Source organism: Panicum hallii, chromosome 7 (assembly GCF_002211085.1).
Source record: "Panicum hallii strain FIL2 chromosome 7, PHallii_v3.1, whole genome shotgun sequence".
Lineage (NCBI taxonomy): Eukaryota > Viridiplantae > Streptophyta > Magnoliopsida > Poales > Poaceae > Panicum > Panicum hallii.
This window is the reverse complement of record NC_038048.1, coordinates 36,557,586-36,582,612: the sequence shown is the minus strand read 5'-3', so window position 1 is coordinate 36,582,612 and position 25,027 is coordinate 36,557,586. Positions and strand designations below refer to the sequence as shown.

The 25,027-nt window shown below is 49.3% G+C and overlaps 2 protein-coding genes across 3 annotated transcripts; one reads left to right on the top strand and one right to left on the bottom strand.

The window, feature by feature from the left end:
* Positions 1 to 1,233: 1,233 nt before the first annotated feature.
* Positions 1,234 to 11,609, bottom strand: LOC112901251. 2 transcript variants are annotated; one of them, XM_025970122.1, is made up of 9 exons: positions 11,008 to 11,609; positions 10,725 to 10,866; positions 10,389 to 10,490; positions 9,862 to 9,977; positions 9,207 to 9,472; positions 9,032 to 9,122; positions 8,821 to 8,956; positions 8,330 to 8,430; positions 1,234 to 1,548 (listed from the first exon to the last, which is right to left on the bottom strand). In XM_025970122.1, exons 1-8 carry the CDS (start codon positions 11,119 to 11,121, stop codon positions 8,333 to 8,335), a joined length of 1,065 nt encoding a protein of 354 aa, XP_025825907.1. In that variant the 5' UTR covers positions 11,122 to 11,609; the 3' UTR covers positions 1,234 to 1,548; positions 8,330 to 8,332. The 2 variants fall into 2 exon arrangements, with proteins under 2 accessions (XP_025825907.1, XP_025825906.1); XM_025970121.1 differs by lacking the exons at positions 1,234 to 1,548; positions 8,330 to 8,430 and having other exon boundaries at positions 8,471 to 8,956; positions 11,008 to 11,598.
* A 404-nt stretch (positions 11,610 to 12,013) lies between these two features.
* LOC112898778 (RING-H2 finger protein ATL52-like) lies at positions 12,014 to 13,696 on the top strand. Its single transcript, XM_025967067.1, has one exon. It carries the CDS (start codon positions 12,255 to 12,257, stop codon positions 13,512 to 13,514), a length of 1,260 nt encoding a protein of 419 aa, XP_025822852.1. The 5' UTR covers positions 12,014 to 12,254; the 3' UTR covers positions 13,515 to 13,696.
* The last annotated feature ends 11,331 nt before the right edge of the window (positions 13,697 to 25,027 follow it).

Below are 25,027 nucleotides of genomic sequence, written 5' to 3'. Positions count from 1 at the left end.
CAGTCCACCATTCCTTCGAACATTCAACAATTATATTTGTCTTATTCCATCCAAATCCACTGGCAACATTCTTGAACCAAGTATATTCCTTTTTCATATTATCCAACTTGTTCTTCATTTGCTTCGGACCAATTTTCTCTTCATATTTAGATCTCAGATTTTTCCAACCAGTCTAAAGGCCTATTCCCAGCTTCTATCTCTCCTTTGCAGATATCAATGAAATGCCTCGTAGTGGCATCACACCAATCTGCCTTATTAGCCATTCTTCAATCAAGCAAAAGAATGAATCATACAACAATTTGTATCAACATATCGGACAGTAAATTATTTGTTTCATTCAATTCAGTACAAGCATTTATATGTAATGTATACTGCTTGATTGATGTTGCAAACTAATTCACCTTCTGCTGAGAGAGGAGGAGTACCTGTGCTGCGTTGCGTTGCTGGGGAGCTGGCACCAAGCCTCGTCGCCGCGCTGCTCGTCCCTCGGGCCCCTGGACGCGCCTCCTGCTCCCTCGGGCCGCCCTAGCGCCGCCTGGAAGAGCCGAGCGGGCCCTCACGCCGCTGCTCCCTCGGGCCGCGAGAGGAGACGAGAGGGGTGGGGATCGTGACGAAGCGGCTGGAGACGCCCAGATCAGCCTCTGGAGCCGAGAAGCGCCGCTGCCAGGGCCGGGATGCGCCGCCGCCGGAGCCGCGCGGAACCCTAGCGGTGCCGCGTGCGAGAGGATGGGAGTTGGGACTCGGGAGGGTGGCTTGCGTAAGGGAGGAGGGGAGGGGAAAAAAGAAACGAAACGGTATGCATAAACAATGACTGGCGGGTAATTTCCGCGAAAACCGCCCTCACAATCGATGAAAGCAGGGTTCGGGCGGCTGTGAGAATTGAACTGACGAAAAGCTACTTTTTCCAAAACAACCTAGCCATGCTATACTTGTTTGGTTGGTTTTTTTGGCTTTGTCTGGAAGCCAGAGTCCCCAAAAGCCCAACCACACAAAGCCTAAAAACAAAGCCTAAGAGCTGTAGAATACAGGACACACAAGCCTGAAACAAAGGTAGGAGGTTTTTGAATGATGAAGTCACTGCAGAGGAATTGTTTCCGGATACGGTAAACCTACTAATCAATGAAAGTCAGCAATAGACCTAGCCAACTCCTTCTCGAACCCCCAAGCCATCATCTTGTAAGCACAAGTAACAAATCAACATGTCGATTTAGCACATACAACACCTCATCACCATTTCATTGGTTGAGTAAAAACCTTCATCTCAAGTTGTTAAAAGATCCTTCAACGACCACAATCTACCTGCTAATCAGTGCTGGAGAAGCCTATCCAGTTTAAGGATAGGGCTGCTGGCTACAGCTAACCATTGTAACTTCAGGGCAGGATGCTATTGAAGTAACAATGGTGTCATCAGAGAACCTTTCTTTACTGAGTTGCAAATCAGAATTTTCTGGCAGACACTAAAGCATTGAAAGAAACTACTTCCAGGTTTAGATCTTCACCATCATCACCCTGCATCACTCTTTTCTTCTATGCAACTCCTGACTTCATGTTGTTAGTTTGATCTCCCAGCTCATTGGACCCTAACGGGCCCGATGGGCCACCTCACCCCTGCGCCCTGATCGGGGGCGCCCCAGCTCGTCCCTAGCTGGTGGGCCCCCGTCGCGCCACGCTATAAAGACTGGTGGGGGCCAGTGGCACGGCACACGAGAATCACCGGCCGCCGCCACCCCACCAACAGTCACACCCTAGCCGACCTAGTTTGTGCGCGGTAGCGGCGGGAAGCTCCACTCCGGCCATCTTCCACGCCCTCTGCCTCGATCCCGTGCCCACGGACACGACCACACCTTCGGCCACTGCGAGCGTCTGCCACACCGAGCGCCCACGCCTTCGGCTACCGCGAGCTCCTGCGCTACACCACCATGGCGGGCACGACTTCGTCAGTCGCAACGCAAGGGCACGAAGGTATACTCCGTGCCCCTCCCCTGTCTCCCTCTCTCTCTCTCTCTGTTACTTGGTTTTTGTCAGTAGCACAAGACACCTTCTAATCTAATCGCGCAGTAGCCGATCCAAGGGTATTAACATTGGTATCAGTCGCCTATCTACTTGCGTTGATTAGTATTGGAACATTAAAGAGAAAAGAACCCCAGAAAAGATCCCAGAAAGACTCCCAGAGCAAACCCCGCGAAACCCTAACCCTAACCCTAGATCACGAACAGAAAAGGGGCGGCGGTCAGAGGACCACTTACCTGGTTCGCCTTGCGCCGCCCACCGTCGGCGTGCACGGGACGCCGACGCGCCGACCAGATCCCGCGAGGCCTTGGGCCTCGCGCGGACAGAGGCCGGGCAAGCCGCCACAGGGCCGCTCGCCGGGCCTCGGATCCAGGCACCACGGTGAAGCCGCTCGACGGCGGCGCGCTCACCTTGCGGTGGACGCGAGCGCCGACGAGGGGGCTCGCCGTGGCGCCGCTCGACCGGCCGTCGCTCTCGCTCGCTCGCTCGGGCTTGGAAAGACGATGGCGCCGTGGGAGAAAGAGAGGAAATGACCTAGGGTTTCACCGGGGAGAGCCGCGCGGGGGTTTTGTTCGACCGCAACGCGCGCGCGGCCGTTGATCTGCGTTCGATGGTAGAGATTGCGTCGCGCGGAACTGGGCTTCTTTTGGCCCAGGCGGGGTGGCGAAATGGCGGCCCGGGCCCAGGTTGCCTCGGCCCCGAGTCGCGAGCGCACGCGGGGGAGCGCTAACGGGCCGCCGTCCAGCACAGCAACGCGCGCGGGCTGCGTGCATGCGGGCCCAGTTGCAGTTGGGCCACCGCCAGATGTTTTGGGCTGGCTGGGCTGTTTTCAGATCGAAATAGTGCATCCTTTTCCCCCTTTTTCCAGAGATATTTTCCAAAAGAATTTGATTGAATTTGATGCTTTTCAAATTCAAACTTGATTGAACTTTGATGCACTGCTTATAAAAGACAAATTTAGACATATTTTTGACAAAATTACTGTTTTCCGCTGCACAGATTATATAGTTTCATATGCTATTGATCACTTGTCTTGTAATTTAAATTTGAACCAATAGGATAATTTAAATTTTTCAAGGCATATAGATAATTTTCTGAATTGTAATATTGTTAATTTTGACCAACGTTACAATGACTATATTGCAATTACTACTATATTGTCTTTAATAGATATTTTTCATGTATTATTTCTAATTTTGCCCAAAGGTATTTTAGATTTAATAGAAAAATAGATTATGTCTTAATTTTTTGATAGATAATTTTCATGTATTCTCTCTAAATCTGCCCAACGGTGTTTTAGATTTAATACACAAAGTTATTGCATATTTTAATTTCCGACCAACGTCGTATTTTTACATATGCAATAATTTATTTGACTTTATTTTAATGTTTTCACCACTTATGAATATTTTTCAGGAGGATTATCAATGATGATTTCCATCAATGATATTCCTATATTAAAGGGAGACAATTACAATGAATGGTACAGAAAGCTGGACATCTATTTCATTATGGGTGAATTGGATTGGGTCCTAGCTACACCGACTCCCACAGAGACTGTGCCTCCTGAGAGACAGGACACAGACACAGATGCTTCTTGGAAGCAAACAGAGCTTTCTTATAAGAAAGCAAGAGCAGATTATAAGAGACTTTATGCAAAATGGTTCCTTGCCAACAAGAAGTGCTTGGCAGTGGTAAAGAACACGATTGAGCCTGCAATTATGGGCTCAATCCCAGATTGTGCCACTGTCATAAAGTATCTTGAAAAATTAAAAAACCAGTACACTGGTTCTTCAAAGACTTATGCAATCCAGTTGATTAAACAACTGGTTTCAGAAAGATATAATGGTGGTAGCATAAGAGAACACATTCATCGCATGGTCAACTAGAATAACAAGCTAAAGTCATTAGACCTTGCCTTCAAGGAGGATCACATTGTCCATTTGGTTTTTGCTTCGTTGCCCAAAGAATTTGACACATTTGTTGTCAATTATAACACCCAACCACATACTTGGGACATAGAAAAGACCATTACGATGTGTGTTCAGGAGTAGGAAAGGATAAAATCCACCACTGGTGGGTCTTTAAATTACGTGAACAAGAAGAAGAATGACAATTACAAAGGCAATTTTTCATCTTCTTCTTCATCCTCTTCTAAAGGCAAAGACTCTCATCAACACAGACCTCAAAAAGGACAGGCTCTAGTAGAGAAGGATCAGTGTCTCTACTGCAAAGAAAGGGGTCACTACAAGAAAAACTATCACCGATATTTAAAGATGATCATGGAAAAGAGAGGTGAGAACATTATTTCATTCGTAAATGAATCCTTGTATATAGAATATTCAAAAACCACTTGGTGGATTGATTCAGGAGCAACTATTCATGTTGCAAATTCATTGCAGGGATTCCATTCGACGAGAACCACTCAAAGAAGCGAAAGGCAAGTTAAAGTGGCAAATGGAGCCCAGGCAGACGTTGAACCAGTGGGAGACGTTCATTTAGAACTCAACACTGGCTTCGTTATAGTTCTTAGAGATGTTTTATATGTACATTCTTTACACAGAAACTTAATTAGTGTGTCTCGCCTGGACAAAGATGGTTATAACTGTCTATTTGGAGATGGCAGGTGTTTGATTGAATGTAATGATACAGTTATTTCCATTGCATTCAGAAAAAATGATCTTTATTTGATATCGTTACGCGAAAGTGTGAATTCAGTATGCGATAACAATGCGAATGTATTCTCGTCTACACTCGCGAATAGAAAAAGGAAGAGAACTCAAGATGCATCGTCGAAATTATGGCACTATCGTTTAGGCCATATTTCGAGGGGGAGAATAGAGAGATTAATTAAAAATGATATTCTTCCTCCATTAGAGTTTTCTGACTTAGAACAATGTATTGAATGCGTAAAAGGCAAATTCGTTAAGAAAATAAAGAAAAATGCTAAGAGGAGCACAGGTGTATTAGAAATAATTCACACAGATATCTGTGGTCCGTTCAATGTAAAAAGTGTGGATGGTTATGACTCGTTCATAATATTTACAGACGATTATTCCCGTTATGGATACATTTATCCAATTAAAGAAAGATCTGAGGCTTTGGATAAATTTAAAATATTCAAGGCCGAAGTAGAAAATCAATACGATTTAAAGATTAAAATCGTAAGATCCGATCGTGGAGGGGAATACTACGGTCGACATACCCAATATGGCCAAGTTCCAGGACCTTTTGCGAAGTTCCTGATCGATCAAGGCATAGTAGCCCAGTACTCGATGCCGGGCGAACCTCAGCAGAACGGAGTGGCTGAAAGACGCAATCGTACCCTAATGGATATGGTGCGAAGCATGATCAGTTACTCTACATTGCCAGTGAGTTTATGGATGGAGGCTCTGAAAACCGCCATTCATATTCTCAACAGAGTTCGAAGTAAATCGGTGCCGAAAACGCCGTATGAAATGTGGATAGGAAGAGTACCCTCACTGCATCACCTGCGGGTGCGGGGGAGTCCTGCTGAGGCAAAAGTATTTAACCCGACCATTGCAAAACTAGATTCCAAAACAGTATCTTGCCATTTCATTGGCTATCCAGAAAGGTCAAAGAGTTTTCGTTTCTACTGCTCAGACAGATCCACAAAATTTGTAGAAACGAGACACGCAGTCTTCCTTGAAGATAAAATGATCTGGGGGAGTGGAATAGCTAGAAAGATTGACCTTGAGAAGAAGCGGGTGTATACACCCAATCCTGTGATTCAGGAATCTTTCTTCACGCTGCCCGCTGTAACTGCACCGTCAGTACAAGTCACTGCGATGCCAACATCTACAGTGACTCCTCCTGTGGTAACAATGAATGAGGAAGTGGAACCTATTCATCAGGATCCTGACGAGCCCATTGCCACACAAGAAGTGGAGCCACAACAGCCCCAAGTAGATGAGGCACCGCAGGCTCAGGCCCGTGGGAGACCTCAAAGAACAAGGAAGCGCGCTATTTCTGACGACTACGAAGTCTATAATAGCGAAGAAATTCAAATGGAGGATGATCCCACTTCATTTGAAGAAGCCATGAGAAGTGAACACTCGTCGAAATGACTTGATGCCATGGAAGATGAAATAAAATCGATGAGTACCAACAAAGTGTGGGACTTAGAGAAAATTCCTAGAGGAGCCAAAACAGTAGGCTGCAAATGGGTCTACAAAACCAAATATGACTCCCAAGGGAATATAGATAAATTTAAAGCACGACTCGTGGCAAAAGGATACACACAAAGAGAAAGAATTGATTACAACGAGACTTTTTCCCCAGTCTCATGTAAAGATTCTTTCAGAACCATAATGGCTCTTGTGGCTCATTATGATCTAGAATTACACCAGATGGATGTGAAGACAGCATTCCTGAATGGGGATCTAGATGAAACCGTCTACATGGCACAGCCGAAAGGCTTTGTCGTGGAAGGTAAAGAAAAATTGGGATGCCGTCTAAAGAAATTGATTTATGGGCTAAAACAAGTTTCAAGACAGTGGTACTTGAAGTTTGATAAAACAATAAAAGAATTCGGGTTCAAAGAAAATGTTGAGGACAATTGCGTTTACGTAAAATTCAAGAATGGGAAGTATGTCTTCCTAATCCTGTACGTGGACGACATTCTACTGGCAAGCAGTGATGTCAGTCTACTACTAGAAACGGAAAAGTTTTTATCCTCGCATTTCGAGATGAAAGATCTTGGTGAAGCAAGATTCGTTCTAGGAATCGAGATTCATCGAGGCAGATTGAAAGGGGTATTAGGACTGTCTCAAAAGACATATATAGAAAAGGTCCTAAAGAAATTCAACATGCATAAATGCAGTGCCTCACCTGCACCTATAGTTAAGGGCGACAGATATGGGGAATTTCAATGCCCCAAGAATCAATATGAAATCGATCAAATGAAAATGGTACCATATGCTTCTGCTGTGGGAAGCTTACAGTATGTACAAGTGTGCACACGCCCTGATATAGCTTACGTTACCGGGTTGCTTGGCAGATTCCAGAGTAACCCAGGACCAGAACACTGGAAGTTAGTAAAGAAGGTTCTACGCTATTTGCAAGGAACCAAAGGCCTCATGTTAACATATAGAAAAACAGAATCTCTGTAGGTCGTAGGATACTCAGACTCCGATTATGCAGAAGATGACAGAAAATCCACGTCAGGATATGTGTTCACCCTAGCCGGGGGAGCAATATCGTGGAAAAGTTGCAAACAAACCGTCACTACATCGTCCACAATGTATGCTGAATTTGTTGCATGTTATGAGGCTACAGGGCAGGTGAACTGGCTAAAGAAGTTCATACCCGGTCTGAGAATGGTTGATGATATATCTAAACCATTACAGTTGTACTGCGATAATGAGCCCGCAGTAATGTATGCACACAACAACAAGACAAGTGGTGCTGCCAAACACATAGATATAAAGTATTATGTTGTGAAAGATAAAGTCCGAGATCAGATTATAAATCTCGAGCATATAAGCACAGCGAAAATGCTTGCGGATCCGCTAACGAAAGGCTTACCACCCAGCGTGTTCAAGGAACATGTAGCCGGCATGGGGCTAAGGGATAGCCTATGATTTTCGGACTACAAGGGCCCAAAAGGTTAAAGAATCCGTCTCTGAATGGAAGCGTGAATTGTAGCTGCTGAATCTATCGACAGATGATCGTGACGATGAGGCATGCTCTATACACAAATCTATGACGAAACGCGAAAAAGTAAAAGCAAAAGAAAAGTACAGGGTGAGATCAAGAGGGAGACTGTTAGTTTGATCTCTCAGCTCATCGGACCCTAACGGGCCCGATGGGCCACCTCACCCCTGCGCCCTGATCGGGGGCGCCCCAGCTCGTCCCTAGCTGGTGGGCCCCCGTCGCGCCGCGCTATAAAGACTGGTGAGGGCCAGCGGCACAGCACACGAGAATCACCGGCCGCCGCCACCCCACCAACAGTCACACCCTAGCCGACCTAGTTTGTGCGCGGTAGCGGCGGGAAGCTCCACTCCGGCCATCTTCCACGCCCTCTGCCTCGATCCCGTGCCCACGGACGCGACCACACCTTCGGCCACCGCGAGCGTCCGCCGCACCAAGCGCCCACGCCTTCGGCTACCGCGAGCTCCTGCGCTACACCACCATGGCGGGCACGACTTCGTCAGTCGCGACGCAAGGGCACAAAGGTATACTCCGTGCCCCTCCCCTGTCTCCCTCTCTCTCTCTCTCTGTTACTTGGTTTTTGTCAGTAGCACAAGACACCTTCTAATCTAATTGCGCAGTAGCCGATCCAAGGGTATTAACACATGTTTCATTTTGTATTTGTGGGGTTTGAGCCAGCACCATCATTAGTATTAAACGGCCCAGAGCCCAGGTACTGCTGATTCCAAGACTGATGATCCTGCCAGCCTAAAAATATTGCAGCACACACCAGTGAACCAGCAAGAGATCATCGATGAAAAGAGAAAGTAACTTTTCTTGGTAAAAGGTCCACAGTGTTTTTCTAGGTGAAAAAGAAAAGAATCATATCAAACTGAACCATGTGTTGTATGAAAAAATTGCCATCTCATGGTATTGGCATTGTCAAGGAAACCAACTCAAAACGGCCATCCTCAACATTCTTCTCAGGGTTCACCAAAATCTGGAAGCAGAAAGGACTATTGCTGCCTTGGTTCAACAGACATTTGATCATAACAAGCCAAATTTGATAAAAATTAGGCTTTTGTTCAGTTTTTCTCCTTTTTGTTATCTCTTTGCTGCCAACGCCATCTATTATTGTACCAGGAGCGCTTAAGTTACCTGACTCGGAGGTTTCTAACATGTGGCTCTTGTAGCATTCAGATACATCATCTGCAATGATATTGGCAAATAAGATCTCCGCTGCTTTATTCCTTACAAGCAAAGGAACTTGTCCAGATTGGTCATCGACATATATCTGCATGTGACCATAACATAGTTTTACAAATCTATTCAGCTAGAAAAGAAAATTTCAGGCTGAAGGATGTCTTACCATAAATGGTTTGTATATCTGACCAGGAACATGGAGATACTTTGGGTTATTCGGACAATCTATCGCAGAAGAGTTTTTCCCATGAAGGTTTCTGCATAGACATTCATTACATTACAGAAGAGCAATATAATTCTTGCTGTATAAGAAGATGGCAGCATGATAATAAGGTGCCTACTTGTGGTATAGAGGTGAACCACATAACTTGCAGCCGGCAGTAATGAAATCTCTGACAATTTCATTGTGCTCTTTCAAAGAATGTTTGTCAATAACTGACAAGTGTCCCAAGTGGGAGGTCGGCGAACTCACTAGAACCATCTTGGAGATACATGCATAAACTTTCATATAACATAATTTTCTCTGAGAGAATAGTTCTGATATACACAACAAGTCTGATGATTCCTTCTCTTTTGCTTCTTTCCAGTTCTTCGATATCACCTGCAACTGCAACATAACACAAGAGTAAACTATGAGTAAGTCGCTTCGATGCTGTATGGTACTGAGTAGACATATTGACCACACTATTCAACTCTGTTCATACTCAATTGGGAACTTATCTACTAAGAATCATCGATGCCCTGAAGTTGTGGTTGAATTTTTAATCAGTAATCATTGTAATTACAAGGTGAGATTATGTAAAACACGAAAACCAAATGCAAAGCACTAGTACTGCCAAATCTATAAACAAGTTGATGTAGATGATGGAAACTCAAACAGTTGAGCCCCTAAGTGAAAATGCACGAGCAGGTTCCAAGAGGATTTGTGCAGTTTGACACCTTATCCCATACAACAGTTAAAATGGTGGATAGTTTCAGGCTTTCAGCAGATCTTACCTGTTGATGACTTACGCCAAGAGCACGTTTAGTGCCTAGGGTCCATTCTGCCACTCTTCTTAGCTTTGATTTTGTAGCGTCTCCCACTTTGCAACTTGTTATTAATTCAACTATTCCTGTATAAGAGTAATTTGCTAAGTTACAAACCAGAATGCTGGAGATATTTTTCATGAAGTATATTTATCTGCTGAGAAACTCTTAAAAAGAATAACAGCGAACGCCTGATATCAAGTTACTCCATAGTTTGGATGAATTAACTCCGCAGGAAAGGTTTTTGCAAAGGAACAACCCAGTCAAAGTAACATCCAATAGATAGGGGAAAAGAAAGAAATTCAGCAACCCGAAGCCATCAATAATTGTCCGTAACTTATAGAACTATGTCTCCATTCAATCAACATCCAATGGATGTTTTCATTTGCCCCATATGGTACAGATGGATATAATTGCTTTGCGGTAAGAGCATTGTGCTAAGGAGTGCACCAAAAAAAAACTTTCAGCTAAGAACTAAACCATCTGCAACTCTATACCTTCAGGATTTGTCAAGTCTTCGGAGTTGAACAATACTTGGACTGCAGATATCTGAGAAGCTCTCCCCTCCAGGCCACTTCTAAACTCCACTATCTTAATATCTGAAACAATATAATCAGAGGCTACCAATAAGAAGCGGAGACTCGCAGAGGTGTTGGCACACACAAAGAGTAGAACGAATTCACAAAGCTCGTATTGAAATCTGAAAAAAAAGGGAATCGATCTCAGGGTGTTCTGAGCAGCATTCTATTGATGCATTGAAGCACTTTAAAAAGAAATGAAAATACTCTACATGTAAATGTGCATAACAGATGATCATGGTACATGATCCTTACTCTGCATTAGTAAGACATCGCCAGCGATTATGCCCGAACTCTGCTTGGACGACCACACAGAGACACAGAAGCTGGACCGCGAGTCGTCACCGACTTCAACAATGGTTCTCTGGTACGTCCTCCCGGTTGCAGCATTTTGTTCCTAGGAACGGAGAGAACGAGATCGCCCCTCAGGATGCGTTCATACATAAAGCAGTAGAACCGCAACACCCGTCACTCGAATGCTGGTCCACCCTCCCCCAAACACACGGTAGCAGAGCGCGGATGTGGGATTGCGAATTACCTGGTGTGGAAGGACGCGGCGGACGGCCGCCAGCAGCTGCACGAACCCGCCGACATGGCTGGCGGCCGCCGAGAGGTCGATCAGCGGCCCGTACCAGCTCACAGCCGCCGCCATGATGCCGCCGCCTCAGCTGGCCCGGCGACTAGGGCTCGGTACTGAGCTGTACCAGAGATGGGGCTCCGGGACCCATCCTCGTGCTACGCCTGGCGCGGGCGATCGGAGAGGGGAAGACGAGCGCGGGGCGGCTGCTGCGAGCCTGCGCCTTCGCTAGATGCCGTTCCACGCGGCCGCCGCCGCCGCCTGCCGTCTAGATGGGGCCAAGACGGCCGGCGGCGTGGTGGGCTCGAGGATCGCGGATCCGGCCACTTTTCCGGACGGCGGGAGAGACATAAATTCTGGGCCCAGCGAACGCGCGAAACCGAGCCGGAGGACGGGAAATTGGGCCGCCGACGAGGCTATCCTGTTGACTTGAGGCAGTCGTCGCTCATCAGGCGGACGTTGCTGACGCGACGCGCGCGGTGCGGGAACTACGCTGACAGGTGCCGCCGGGTGGCGTCCGGCCGTCCACGCCGAACACGGCACCGGGCTGTACCGTGTGCAGGAACACGAACGCCATCCGCAGCTGCTGGCTGCTGCTGCTTTTGGGGTTTGGATGGCCACACAACTTGGCCAGGCCAGGCTTACCGGTGCTTTGAAGCCGTCAAGGGGCAAAGGTCCGACGAGGTGACGAACGCCATCACGTCGCTGACATGCCCGGCCAGGCCAGCGCCACCCTTCCAGTCACCGTCCCGTCGGGTCTACCCCCGAGCTCACCGAGTCAAAGAAGATTAAGCGGAGAGTGAAAGCAAGGTTATCCACGAAGGGGGAAAAAAGCTTATACTCCTGCCAATTGCCAACAGTGACAGGCCATTGGCTGCCGCCGGGGGGGGGAGGGGGGGGGGGGGGGGTGTGCGGTTTTTCCACGCGCCCAGTCCAAGTCGGCCACCAACACCAACCAGAGCTCCCGGCCCCCGCGGCCGCCCGGGCACAGCGGGCGGCCAGCCTCCCCTAGTCCACGCACCGGACCCGCCGTGCCGTCCCCGTCCGCGCACTCGCGTAAAGAAACCGAGCCCCGCACGCATTCCCGCGGACCTTCCGAGCACTTTCCCCTCCCTCCCCAGCCAGCCAGCCGGGTCTCCGCCTCCACCAGCAGCGCCCGCGGGCGACGCAGATGCCGCGGCCGATCTGACGGCGACCGATCCCCGGCGATGAGGCCTCACCGCCGGGCCCTCCTCCCGTACTCCGGCTCGGGCGCCGGGGACTGCGACGACGGGTACGGCTGCGCGCCGGCTCCGACGGTCCCCAGCACCCCTTACGCCGGCCCGGCCCCTTCCCCGGCGCCGGCGTCCTCTCCGGTCCCAACGTGCCCCTCGGTCGCCTCCCCGCCGTCGCCTCCCCCCGCGCACAGCGGCAGGAGGAACCAGGGAGGAGGGATGCATGGGTACGGGCCCCCGCCGCCCGGCGTCAGCTTCGGCGGCGACCACCGGTGGCACTACGTCAGGTACGTGCTCATCGCCGCGGGGGTCATCGCCTTCGTCTCGCTGATCCTGCTCGGCGTCTCGGTCGCCGTGCGGCGCCGGCAGGTGCGACGACGGCGGCAGGCGCTCCTCGCGCACGCCGCCCCGCCGCCGCCGCCGGGCGCGGGGAACGGCGGCGGCGACCCCGAGGACGGCGGCGGGGGCGGGGTGGTGCACCACGTCTGGTACATCCGGACCGTGGGGCTGGACGAGGCGGCGATCAACTCCATCGCCGCGACGCCGTACCGCGCCGGGGCGGGGCTCCTGGGCGCGGTCGATTGCTCCGTCTGTCTCGGCGAGTTCCAGGACGGCGAGCTCGTGCGCCTGCTGCCCAAGTGCGGCCACGCGTTCCACGTCCCCTGCATCGACACCTGGCTCCGCGCCCACGTCAACTGCCCGCTCTGCCGCTCCGACGTGCTCGACCCCGCCGTCACAGCGGGCGCCGGGGACAGCGGAGGAGGAGAAGCGGAGACCAGCTCCAACCCGCCAGCTGATCCAGATGCGAACGCCAACGTCGAAGCCGAGCAACAAGCGGCTGCCGCGAGCGACGCAGTCCCGGATCACGGACAGGAGGAGAGCGACCACCAAGAAGCAGCAGCTTCACCCGCACAAGAGGACCAGCAAGGACAACACAGCTCGCCGGAGCCGCCGCCGCCGCCGCCTCAACAGCAGCTGTTCTGTCCGCCGCCTCGCAACGTGCGGCGCGCGGCGTCCATGGACGCGTCCATAGCGTCAACCGCGGCAGAGGCAGACCCCGCGGCACTGGAGCGTTTGCCGGAGGCAGCTCCTGAAGAGGAGCAGATCGGTGGCAGGCGGAAGCGGTCCTGCGTGAAGGCGTCGGGCTCCGGACATCGGAGCAACCTCAGCACCGACAGGCCGGCTGCCGGCGGCGTCCCCAGGTCGTTCTTCTCGCTGCATTCGCGTGCTCGGAGCTCGGTGCTGCCGCTGTGAGCCACGGCGCAGAGATCCCCGAGCTGAAATTTTGCCCGCCGCTAATAATGTTGCTCCTGTCGGTGATCCACGGCGCGATCTGTATTATTATACTTCTAAAACTTATGATCTCGAAACCGAGGTTACGGGTAAAAGCCGAATACGGCGAATGGAAGTTTGCAATCGAGAGATTGTCCCTATAATACTGTACAGCTCTGTTCTTCTCTGCGGTATGGATTCAGGAATCGTCTTTGGTGATGATCTGATTCCTGTCCTGTTCTGCTTCGAGAGAAATTAAATATAAAGAGGTTAACCCTAAACAAGCACGCTTGTTCACGAATCTCCTTTATATAAATGTTTGAGATCCTCTTGTGTAGGCAGGAGGCGCGGCATTCTGTCGGCTCCATCTTTGTTTTCAGGGGACCCTTGTGCGGTCAGCATTGGAACTGGGCGACGACGTTGGTCTGTCCTGAATCGCATGAAGAAATGCATCTCCACCGCTGGATTAGTCCTGATCGTTCTCCATCACTCTTCCTACATCAGAAACATCCTTGACAGTACTTGCATTTTGATCTCTCCTGAAAGTACGGGCCGTGATCTACTGTCGTGACGTCGCATTCATAGATAGGTTTGACTCCACTATCTTGTTTGTGCCCCGGAGCCCCAACCCCAGCCACCAGTTCTGTACTGTACTGCGGCAGCTGGCAGCCTGGCAACTACTCAGAAGTTCCTGACACACGTTGGGATCGGACATCGTCAGATCGCACAACGGATTTGCAAGATCCGCAGGACCGCAAGGCCATGGCACTTGGCCTGTTCTTCTCGGCGGATCAGCTGGTCGGCCGCCTAATCTCTCTCGCATCTCAGCTCAGTCACGAGCCTGATTCCTTGTTGATGCGTCCTCCTCCACAGCGGTCCAGCCCCTTCCTTTCCCTGCAGTCCGGCCGCTTGAACTTGCAACGCGCGCATGTGTTCGCCCATTTGAGCCACACAGCCCAGTTACACACAAATTATTCACCCTTGCATTCGCGCGTCATCTTGACCAAGAAAGCCTTGCTGCTGTGTAATCCGACCTCGCTACCAAGAAAACGCCGCCGCACGGCTTCGCGTCTGCGAAGCAGATGTTGAGGCGGCCGTTGTCAGCAGTGATGGATTTGCAACCAAATCTTCCTTCTCGTTTCTTCACACTTGCAAGCAGCAACACGTGAGCTTTCCCCTCCTCTGTTCTTGCTTGCGGCAGTACGTAGCAACGGGACTACGGGAGGTGACGAGATCAGAAGGGAGGTAGCGACTAGCAAACGGAGGAAGATGGAGACTGAATATGGCGGACGACGGGATGACGGGATAAGGAAAGCGAAGTACATTTGGGTAACCCACCGATCCATAGCCGGCTAACTTATGGCTGGCCGTAAAAACAACCCTCCGCACAGCTTTACTATTTTTAGTAAAAAATTGAAACTGCCATCCTACACACCCTATTTCCGGACCCCACCTAACTTGCGCGCCCCGAATCCTCCAGCATGCTCCTCTTCCCCCGCTGAAAATTGCCCAGATCTGGCCTCCACCGCCGCCGCCATAGACCCAAAGAAAATAAAAGGAAAGTAGAACTGCAAAAAAAAAAAATAGAACCACGTAAGATTCCGGTGCGCTGCCGAAAAATGGAGGCGACAGCCACGTCAATAGAGATTGCTTCAGAAAATCTGCATGTCTTGTTCTCTCCCCCGGTCCTTCCTCCTTTCCTGCTGGATACCAACGAAACAATGATTTGATTAGAGAACTTGTAGAAGTGGAAAAATACCGTGGCATGAGAGACAAAAATTGCCGAAACACTTTCATTATTCTACCTAGTTGTTAACACATTGTTGCCTGAATTTATTGAGTTGCATATCTGAAAAATCAAAAAGAATTTCCTGGATAAATACACCGAGTTTGCCATGTTCTTAACTATTATTGCCTCGATAAATGCACTAAGTTGCTTACTGGAAAAGTGCTGAAACGCTTCTAGTAATTGGTACATTGCCTATAGAAAAGTACTGAAAATGTTTCTACTATTCGACAAAATGCCTATTGCAGAGTACAGAAATGCTTATGACGATGACCCAATGCAGAGGATTAGGGATGCGCGTGTCGTGAAATCGCCCCTACCACCCCCAAGTTCCTGAATCTGTGCTTCCACTCCCTCTCCCCCGCTCCCCCGCCGAGAACACTCGCTGAAATCCAAATGCAAATATCGACGTCAAAATCCCAAACGAGCACCGCGGACGCAAAGGATTTGGGAGGGTGCGTGACACATGAACTCGCCTATATGGATTTGTCCTTCCCAGTTCCCTCCTCCAACCACCGCTCCGCCCACGGCGCCGCGCGCTCGCCCCCGCTCCGCTTGTGCCCGCTCCACCCCGCCTCGCCCGTGCTGCTCTGCACGCAGCGCATCGCAGGCGCCGCGCTGCTACACCCCTGCCGCTCTGCCCGCATCCGTATCCCGACGCCGCTGTGGCCTCACACGCCGCATGCAGTAGGGGAGGGGAGGGCCCGCACGCCACCTGCGGCCCCATCCCCCGCGCCGCCGCGTCTACGTCCCTAGGCACCGCCGTGGCCCCGCGCGCCGCGCGGCAGGGGAGGGGCAGCGGGGAGAGGTGGGGGAGGGGAGAAGGCTGTCGCGGAGGGAGGAGGCAGGGGGAGGAGGGGAGGAGACTGTGGCGTGGAGTACGGGAGGAGGGGGAGGAGGCTGCGACAGGGGATGGAGAGTGGAGGCAGCGACGGCGAAGGAGGTGGCTGGATGGGGCAGGGCGGGAGGAGGATGGATTGTTGGTCTCGTGCGGGGGAGGAAATGGAAGATAGAAAGGAGAGAACGGATAAGAATGATGCCCGCGTGCTGGGGGAAGGGGTGAGCGGCGCCGCGGGCCCGCGACCATGCAATAGGCCGAGCGTACGGGCGGCCGATAACAAGTCATTACCTATAATTAAACCTATTTTACACTAATATTTACTGGATTGGCCCAAAGGGTATATACACTATGGGTGCGTTTGGTTGCTGGGCTTGGCCAGCCTGGCTAAATTTTGTAGGCTGGGCAGCCCAAGCCTATGTAACTCGGGCTAGGTAAGGGTGTTTGGTTTGGTGCCTAGGCAATGCTGGCCCAGGTCAGTTTTTGTTTGGTTGACTAGGCTAATGGATGGCTTGCATTGGTGGAGATGGGGTGCTGTTGTTTGGTTCTCCTTGGCCTAGCTGGTGGGCTCACCTCGCGGCCCGCATATGTGAGGTTACCGGCTTGTTTCATTCAATACGCTGGCCCAAACCCCAGCAGTCATTCTCCTTCCATTCACCGCCGCTCGCTCGTCTTCCTTGCCCGCTCCGCTGCCGCTCTCTCGCCTCTGCTCCCTCGACGGAACCCAGCGTTCCGCCGCCGTGAGGATGGCTGGACCTGGGTGCGCCGGCCTTCCTCCTCCTCTGTTCCCCGGTCCCCTACTACCTCAAGTTTGGAGGAGGTCAGTTCGCCGGCGCTGACGGCGGAGCAAACGGACCCCTTCGAGTGCTGCTCGGTAAACCCGTGCCCCCGTTGCGCCTTCTACCAGCGGCGCAGGTGGAGGACGACAGGCGCGGGGAGGGCATCAAGCATGGCCTCAGACGGGGCCGGAGGAAGGTGTAGGATCAAGAACACCGACTAGAGGGGGGGTGAATAGGCGGTTTAAAAACTAAAACCAACAACACTAGAGAAATTTAATTAGTAACAAAAGAAAGCCCTATGTCATGCTACTACTACCTCTAGAAGAGTTTGCAACCTAGGGTGACAAGATACAAATCAAGCTCTAGTAGAGTAAATTGCTCAAAATAAAATAACAATTAAAGTGAGCAAGAACGATAACCAAGCTTGACACACAAATTTATCCCGTGGTGTCGATGACTTGCCGGTCACCCCTAATCCACATTGAGGTGGATTCCAAGAATCAACCGCTCCTCTATCAAGAACCTCTTGATCTTGAGCCGGCTTGAACCAAGGAACCGCTCCACACCTCGATTCCACTAGAGTTGCTCTTCACCACTCCGGTAAGGTGAGCACAAGACCTCTCACAACCGAAATCGGGGCTCCTCAACAATCTCCTTCAAGAAGCTCCACGAAATCACCTTCTCCAAGCCGTCTAGGGAGCGGCAACTCCCAAAAGTAACAAGCCGATGATCCTTGCTTGAAGGTTCCCTAGTGCCACAAAGCTCAACCTCTTGATGCAATGCACTAGGAAGCACTCACACTCTCAAAAATGCAAATCCTAAGCAAGTGTGTGTGAGAGAGGGATATCTTAGCTCTATTGTGTCAAGTATGCAGTCCAAATGGCCAAGAGAGAGACCGAATGGCTGGGCATTGGGTATATATAGACATCCCATCAAAAATTAGCCGTTACACTCTTTTCAGAGAGATAGCGGACCGTCCGTGATTCAAAAACCGGACCGTCCGCCGCTATACGCCAGGGCCCCAGAGGCGGACCGTTCGCAGTTAAGAGTTCCACAACACCAGAGACGAACAGTCTCTGGTACAATATTGAAATTAACCAGCGGACCGTCCGCTCCAAAGGAGCGGACCGTCCGCAGTCCATCCTTGAAACCAAGCAGAGACAGCAATGTCTCTGGTTCAAATTATCAAATAGCCTGCGGACCGTCCGCGCCCCAGGGACGGACCGTCCGCAGAGCAGATCATAAGCCCGACCAGAGAACACCCTTCCTGGAACAAAGAGAGTTAGAGTGGCGGACCGTTCGCCCAAGTGGGCCGGACTGTCCGCCAGCCACATGAAATTTCCACCAGACCTTCTGTAACGGTAGCGGACCGTCCGCGCGCATGGAGCGGACCGTCCGCGCTTGAGCAGTCAGCTCTCTAACTTGTTCTTTTTCAAAACTTGACAAAGCGTCGTTAGCCCTCATGCATGCACCTAGACATTTTGAGCAAAATGGCACTAAAGACCCGTCAAGCACGAGTACATGACCCCTCTTGATAGTACGGCTATCTATTCAACAAATCCGGTCACTTTTCATCCACTAAACGCCTTGTGACCGGTAAAATTCAAAGAACTCTATTTTATACCTTTGCCTTGAGCCCGAGCTTTGCTCATCGTCTCCAAAACTCCACACGTTCACAATTAAATCTCTTTCATCCTTGGATCAACCTATACTCATTATCTCAAAAGAAATTGTTAATCCACAAACCGTTGTCATTAATTACCAAAACTTGAATTAGGGGCCTAGATGCTTTCAGAAGGTCTGCGGCCGGTGGTTCTCCTTCTAGGAGGTCAACGGGCCAGCACGTTGGATCTGCTTGTGGGGGCTCTTCCGCGTGTGGGGCGGATTCCGGCAACTCTGCAAGCAACAACTCATCCCCAAACAAGTCGAGACCAAACACTCCGGTAAGATTGGCCTAAGCAAAGCTAATTCAATGTTTTCATTCTTTCATGCTTTAATTGTGTTAGTTATTTGTAAATCATGCAGTACAAATTGGGTCAGATTCTAGTACTTCGAAGAATACTAGTATCTCTATTTCATAGAGTTTGTTTTGTTTAAGGACTCAATGGATTTGGTGTAAAGTCCGAATCTTTGATAGGCATTGTCATTGAGTTCTGTACCTGAAGGATGGAGGATTCTACTGGGGGTGTTGTTAATGAATCCTTGGTGCTTTGCCGCCATGGTCTGCATCCCCGTCGCCTCTTCGAATGGGAAGGCAAACACACTAGGAGGCGCTACCTGGGATGCAATCTGGAGGTTTGCTCTTCGAATTGCTCGACTAAGTTCGTTGATTGCAACTGCTAGAAAGTGTAATGCTCTTCTGTCATGATCAGGGCAAGTCCAAGAGGTGTGACTTTGTGCTATGGGTTGAAGAAGAATGGTCAACAAGGGCACAACAGGTGATCCTCACACTGTCGGACATGGTTGGCCAATTCATGGAGAAGGCTGACTGCAACATGGTGGACAAGATGGCAAAGGAGGCACTGAAGAATGAGGTCAAAGAACAAAAGGAGGCCCTAGAAGCTGAGAAGGAAGTATGGGAAATAGAGAGGCACGAGCTGATTATGGAGAAAGATCAACTAAGAGCTAGGTGGAGGTTCTCACAATCATGCTGCAGCACCCTTCAATCAATTGTCAAGAATGAACTAGAGGAGAAGAAGAGGGTTTGGATAGTTGTAGTTTGTGTCAGGGATAGATCCTCTGGGTAACGCAAGGAAGCTACCCATGAGGAAAAAGAAGTCTGATTCCTACTAGAATTCCACTGTAATCCTATTAGTACTCATACCTTATAATCCTATTAGGACTCCTACCTTGTAATCCTACTAGGAACCCCATCCCCTGGGATATATAAAGGAGGGCAGGGATACCTAGATAGGTAGAGGACCAACAGAGATAACCAACAAAGAGCAGCCAACAGGAAACTCAACACCCAGGCGCAGGGCGCAATATACAACACCCCAAAATGGGACGTAGGGTATTACGCTACTCTAGCGGCCGGGAACCTGTCTAAATTTGTGTCTTGTGTCCTTGCGTTCACCTGCAAGTTCTAGATCCAGTGATCCCTCACCAAATAATCACCTACCTTAGGGTATCCCTAGGTAGGCCGACGGTAAAAACACCGACAGCTGGCGCCCACCGTGGGGCCAATCGTTGCGATCATTGGGCGAATTTGAAGGACCTCTTAATCAACATCAATCCACTCAAGGTGGCGGATTGCTACTTCGTACATATGCATCGGCGGATAGATTCATCGAGTTCGAGATCGGATCCTTCAGCGAAGAGCTACATCGACCTCGACTACTCTGCTCGACTTCATCTCGCGCTACAACGTCGATGCACCGCGGCCGCCGACCTTGACGACCCGGTTCAACTTCGGCTTGTGCCGCAATGTTCGCGCGCAGCAGCGACGAGTTCGACTACTTCGACTTCGCGAGGATGATCGGCGGCCCGCCGACGACTACATCAGCTACTCGTCTCGACTTGAAAACTAGTCGGAATTGACTCCGACTAGTCGAGCTTCATCAACAAACCGTCGCAGCTCCATCAATGAGCTCCACGGCTTCGTCGACATTCGTCCACTAATCAAGCTAAGTGACTTATACCTTTTCCGACTTGTTCTTCAAAAGATCGGCTACCTTTCTGTGTACGTCTCTCGACGGGCATTGAAACTCTCCAGAACTACACTTCGCCGACTACTTATCCGTGTATATCTCTCGATGGGCATGAAACCCTCCAGAGCTACACTTCGCCGACTACTTATCCGTGTACGACTCTCGATGGGCATTGAAACCCTCCAGAGCTACACTTTGTCGACTACTTTTGCGCACTGTGCATCCTCTTTGTCGTATGACGACTACTTTCTACTTGTTGTCTCCTCTTAACGGTCGCTAATCTACTCGAGTAATAAATGCCTTAATCCGTGAAACCTCGAGTCTCCAGTCATGACCTAAGCAACCCGTCCTGTATGAGCAGGCAAGAGACCTAAGCGACTTGTACATACTATGGGCGAAGGCTAAACTGGGACCGGGTGAACGTAAAGGGTGGACTACTCGAGAGATTTAAATGGCCTAAAAAAGAGCTCGACACATCAATTTTTATACCAAATAAATTTTGGTGTCTTCACATTATTACTGAGTACTACTCGGTATCTTCGCATTATGCTACATAATGTATGCATTGTATTTTTTTAGATCAAACTTCGGCAACAACCCTCCAGGCAGCACGGCGTGCCATCACAGTTCCGCTAGTTCCCAGACTCGGGGGCTGGGCGATGCACACTACTCAACATGGCTCCTTCGGCTCTCCTGGCTCGTAAGCTCGGGGGCTGGATGCCGCAAAACTACTCGAAAATGACTCATATGAAGACTGAGAGTGCAGAAGAAACACTAAGTCACTGCGAGGTTAAATAAACTAGCGGAAGGCTCAATTTCACTGTGCAGAAAGCGAAGAGTTTTTCTCGAGATTTCAGAGTAACACCAATGCCACGATTCTTGGATCCTTTTTCCGAACCTAAGGGTTTTGGATTCAAGGCTCGGGGACTGCAGGATACGTGTCATCGACTATTTATTTTTCAAATGTACTTGAAGGATAAGAAAAGAAGATTCAAGTATAATTTAATCCTTAGCTTGATTCTTCGATTCAACCTAAGGCTCAGGGCCTACTCCATTTGGAGTGCGATTTTCCATCGCACCCCATACAAAAGAAGACTTGAAGGTATTCGGGGCATGAGCACCTCATAGCCTCGATGCAACCAAGAAAGTATTCAAAGAAGACCTTCAAGATGGAGTTTCAGAAGAAATCGAAGACTACTTCAGAAGTACTCAAAATGCTTGAAGTACTCGGCTATGAAGTGCTCGGGGGCTTGTCAGGGATAGATCCCCTGGATACCGCAAGGAAGCTACCCGTGAGGAAAAAGAAGTCAGATTACTACTAGGATTCCACTGTAATCCTATTAGGACTCCTACCTTATAATTCTACTAGGACTCCTACCTTGTAATCCTACTAGGAATCCCGTCCCCTGGGATATATAAAGGAGGGTAGGGATACCTAGATAGGTAGAGAACCAACAGAGAGAACCAACAAAGAGCAGTCAACAGGCAACTCAACACCTAATTGCAGGGCGCAATATACAACACCCCAAAATAGGACGTAGGGTATTATGCTACTCTAGCGGCCCGAACCTATCTAAATTTGTATCTTGTGTCCTTGCGTTTCACCTTCAAGTTCCAGATCCGGCGATTCCTCACCAAATAATCACTTATCTTAGGGTATTCCTAGGTAGGCCGACGGTAAAAACACCGACAGTTTGCCTGATTGGAACTCTAGTGGCCATGCTGTTTGGTGTTGTCCTCAGGATGAAATGAAAGTAGGGAAGTTGATGTTCATTTTGCTGTTGTCTGATGCTGGCTAGTTCAGGGCTTTAGGAGTGGATGTGTTATTACCTCAGTGGGTTTCTGTGTAATAGTGTAGTTCATGGGATATGGGTTAATTTAGTTGGAGCTGGCAATGATGTGAACTTGGCTAGGTCAGAAAAACCTGATGTTCCGTGTATGCCAACCAGCAGATGGATTAACATGGTTGTTGTGCTTCTGCAAAATGACAAGATGATCTATGCTTCTGGTTAAGTTTGCTTGTGCTGTGACATTGCATTTTAAGAACTCAGATGACATATCATTTATCTTCGTGTTCAAGTACATTGGAAACTGAAAGAGTGGTTCCATAGATTATAATTTAAACCAGAGATCTAGTTCCTAAAAAACATAATTTAGACCATAATTTAAATGCTTTAGGTTGAAGAGCTCCCTAGGATTCCGTGGAGATCTAGTTCCATACTCCTCATGTGGTACCTAGTAGCTCTGTAGGGTGGTAGGAATCGAGGTCTGCAGGCATACCCAGCATCTACCAAGTAGAATTTGCCTACCAAAGGTGAGATAACTTGTATCAGCTCCTAAAAAATATAAGTTTCACCATATTTCAGTTCAATATACTGTTTTATTACCTTGTGGAACCCTAAGCCCATCAAACCTTTGCAGGGCATCTGACAACATTAGGGCATCATGTGCAGAGCCCTCCTAGCCAGCCAAAACAAATGTGATCCTTAGATCAAATTGTACTGCAGCTAGAACATTCTATGTGGTTGTGTGCTTCCTCCCAAGAAAAGCAGCCCTATGCTTCTCAGGAACTCTAGCCAGAACATGGGTGCCATCAATAGCACCCACACAATCCTACATCTATATAGGCAAGTCAGATTTAATTGACAGGTAACAATGTGATAGTATTAGTGAGTTTGTAGGCACCTAACCTTGAAAAAGGGGTACCATCTGCGACTGTTTTGGATTTTGGCAGGTACAACAGTTGATGGTGCAACTATCATTTCATTTCTGAGTTCTCCAACTGTATACACGAGACTTCCTGAAAGTGCCTACTGATGGTCTCAGTGGCCTCCTAAAGGTCATTTTGATGCAAGAGAAATGTTGGTTATGGCCAACTACATGAAGGAACATGGCTACCTACTCCTCAATGTTACGGTGGATTGTATGCTTCAATAATTCACGGTTTCTAAACAAATCACACAACTAGAAGAATGGTGCCCTTGCCATTCTCAGTAATTCAACACATTGGGCATCATAAGAGTGGTAGATGAAGCTCAAGTTGTTTTGGCGTTGCTCTTCTCTAGCAGAGATGGGGCCATAGGTTATTGAGGGCCGGGAACGACTCCTCAGCCTAACCAACATCCATGTACAAACAACAACTACAACTGCAGCTTCCTTACAGATCATCTCCAGACGTAATTCAGCAGGGTCCATGACTAAAACACGACAACAAATAAAACGAATAAGAAAACAAATGAAGCCAAACGAATAAGAAAACAAATGAAGCCAAGTAGTGGTGCTTGAACTGAAATAATGCATCTAATGGTGCTAAGGAGTGGCACGGCTGCAACATCACATGGATTCACCTCCCAGTGCCATCAATCATCACATACCACTACCAAGAACTCAGATAAATAAAGGTTGCATCTCCATTTCCACATGCGGAGAACAATAATATGGATAACATGTCGAAAACGCAAGGCAATGCACAGATCCGCACATCAAACAGATCTACAAATGACCAAGGTAGATACACGAAAGTATACAATGCTTCTGTCCAAGAAAAACAAGGGAAAAGCGAAGATAAACACAACAAACAAGGGCAAAGAGAGGGGCTCCTCGAGATAGAGATGTGGGGACGGAGGATCCAAATATTACCGCAGGAAACCTCGGAGCACGCGGCGACGAGAGAGCGGAGGACTCCGCGGGAGAAAGCGGACGAGAGAGCCGCAGCCGCAAGAGGAGTGAACAGTAGAAGGCACCGGTAACCTAGTGTCGAATCCCGCTTACATGCGGTGGCGGCCGGGCCTCCGGCCTGCACCCGCGGAGCCAAGTCAGCCCGTGCACCTCCACGTACGGCTTGCAAGATGGAGCCAGGCTCCGCCAATGCGACATTTCCCCACGTTCCCCCGAAGCCAGGCCAGGACCCACGATTTGCATATGACGGGTCAGACTACCTTATCTGTTGAGGCAACCAAACAGTGGGAGGCTGGCCTACTGGGGCCTGGTTGGCCCTTATACATGCAACCAAACGCACCCTATATTTTGTGTTTTGGGCAGCGGGTCATTAGGTTGACACACTAAAATCTGCAACCTGAGGCAAGATGCTATTCTGAATATGTCATTAAAAAATATAGCAAACCACGGATTACACAGCACCAAGGTTGCAACCTAGCGCAACAAAAAACACCACTGGAATACAACAGAAGTTGCAAGCACAATGCAAGAGTACAACAAGAAAGAGAGCAGAGGGACAGAAGAGACGCAATGTAACCCTCGTACGACCAATTAACTCAAGGTTAAGAGCTGAGACTTTCACGGATCAAAGAGCAAACCATAATTTAAACGGATGGAATCCTATAATGAATTTAGATGAAATGCTATAATTGACGTACGTGTTCGTTATAGATAGCGATTCACTCCACGATTGGAGACGCTCTTGTGCATGTTTTGCTTTTGTG

Bases quoted from the DNA above. Each gene is read 5' to 3' on its own strand.
- LOC112901251 (XM_025970121.1), bottom strand. From the start codon at position 11,121: ATGGCGGCGGCTGTGAGCTGGTACGGGCCGCTGATCGACCTCTCGGCG. The intron at 10,867-11,007 runs GTAATTCGCAAT...CTCCGTTCCTAG, and splicing joins GCCGCGTCCTTCCACACCAG to GAACAAAATGCTGCAACCGG. The intron at 10,491-10,724 runs GTAAGGATCATG...ATATTGTTTCAG, and splicing joins CGATGTCTTACTAATGCAGA to ATATTAAGATAGTGGAGTTT.
- LOC112898778 (XM_025967067.1), top strand. From the start codon at position 12,255: ATGAGGCCTCACCGCCGGGCCCTCCTCCCGTACTCCGGCTCGGGCGCC.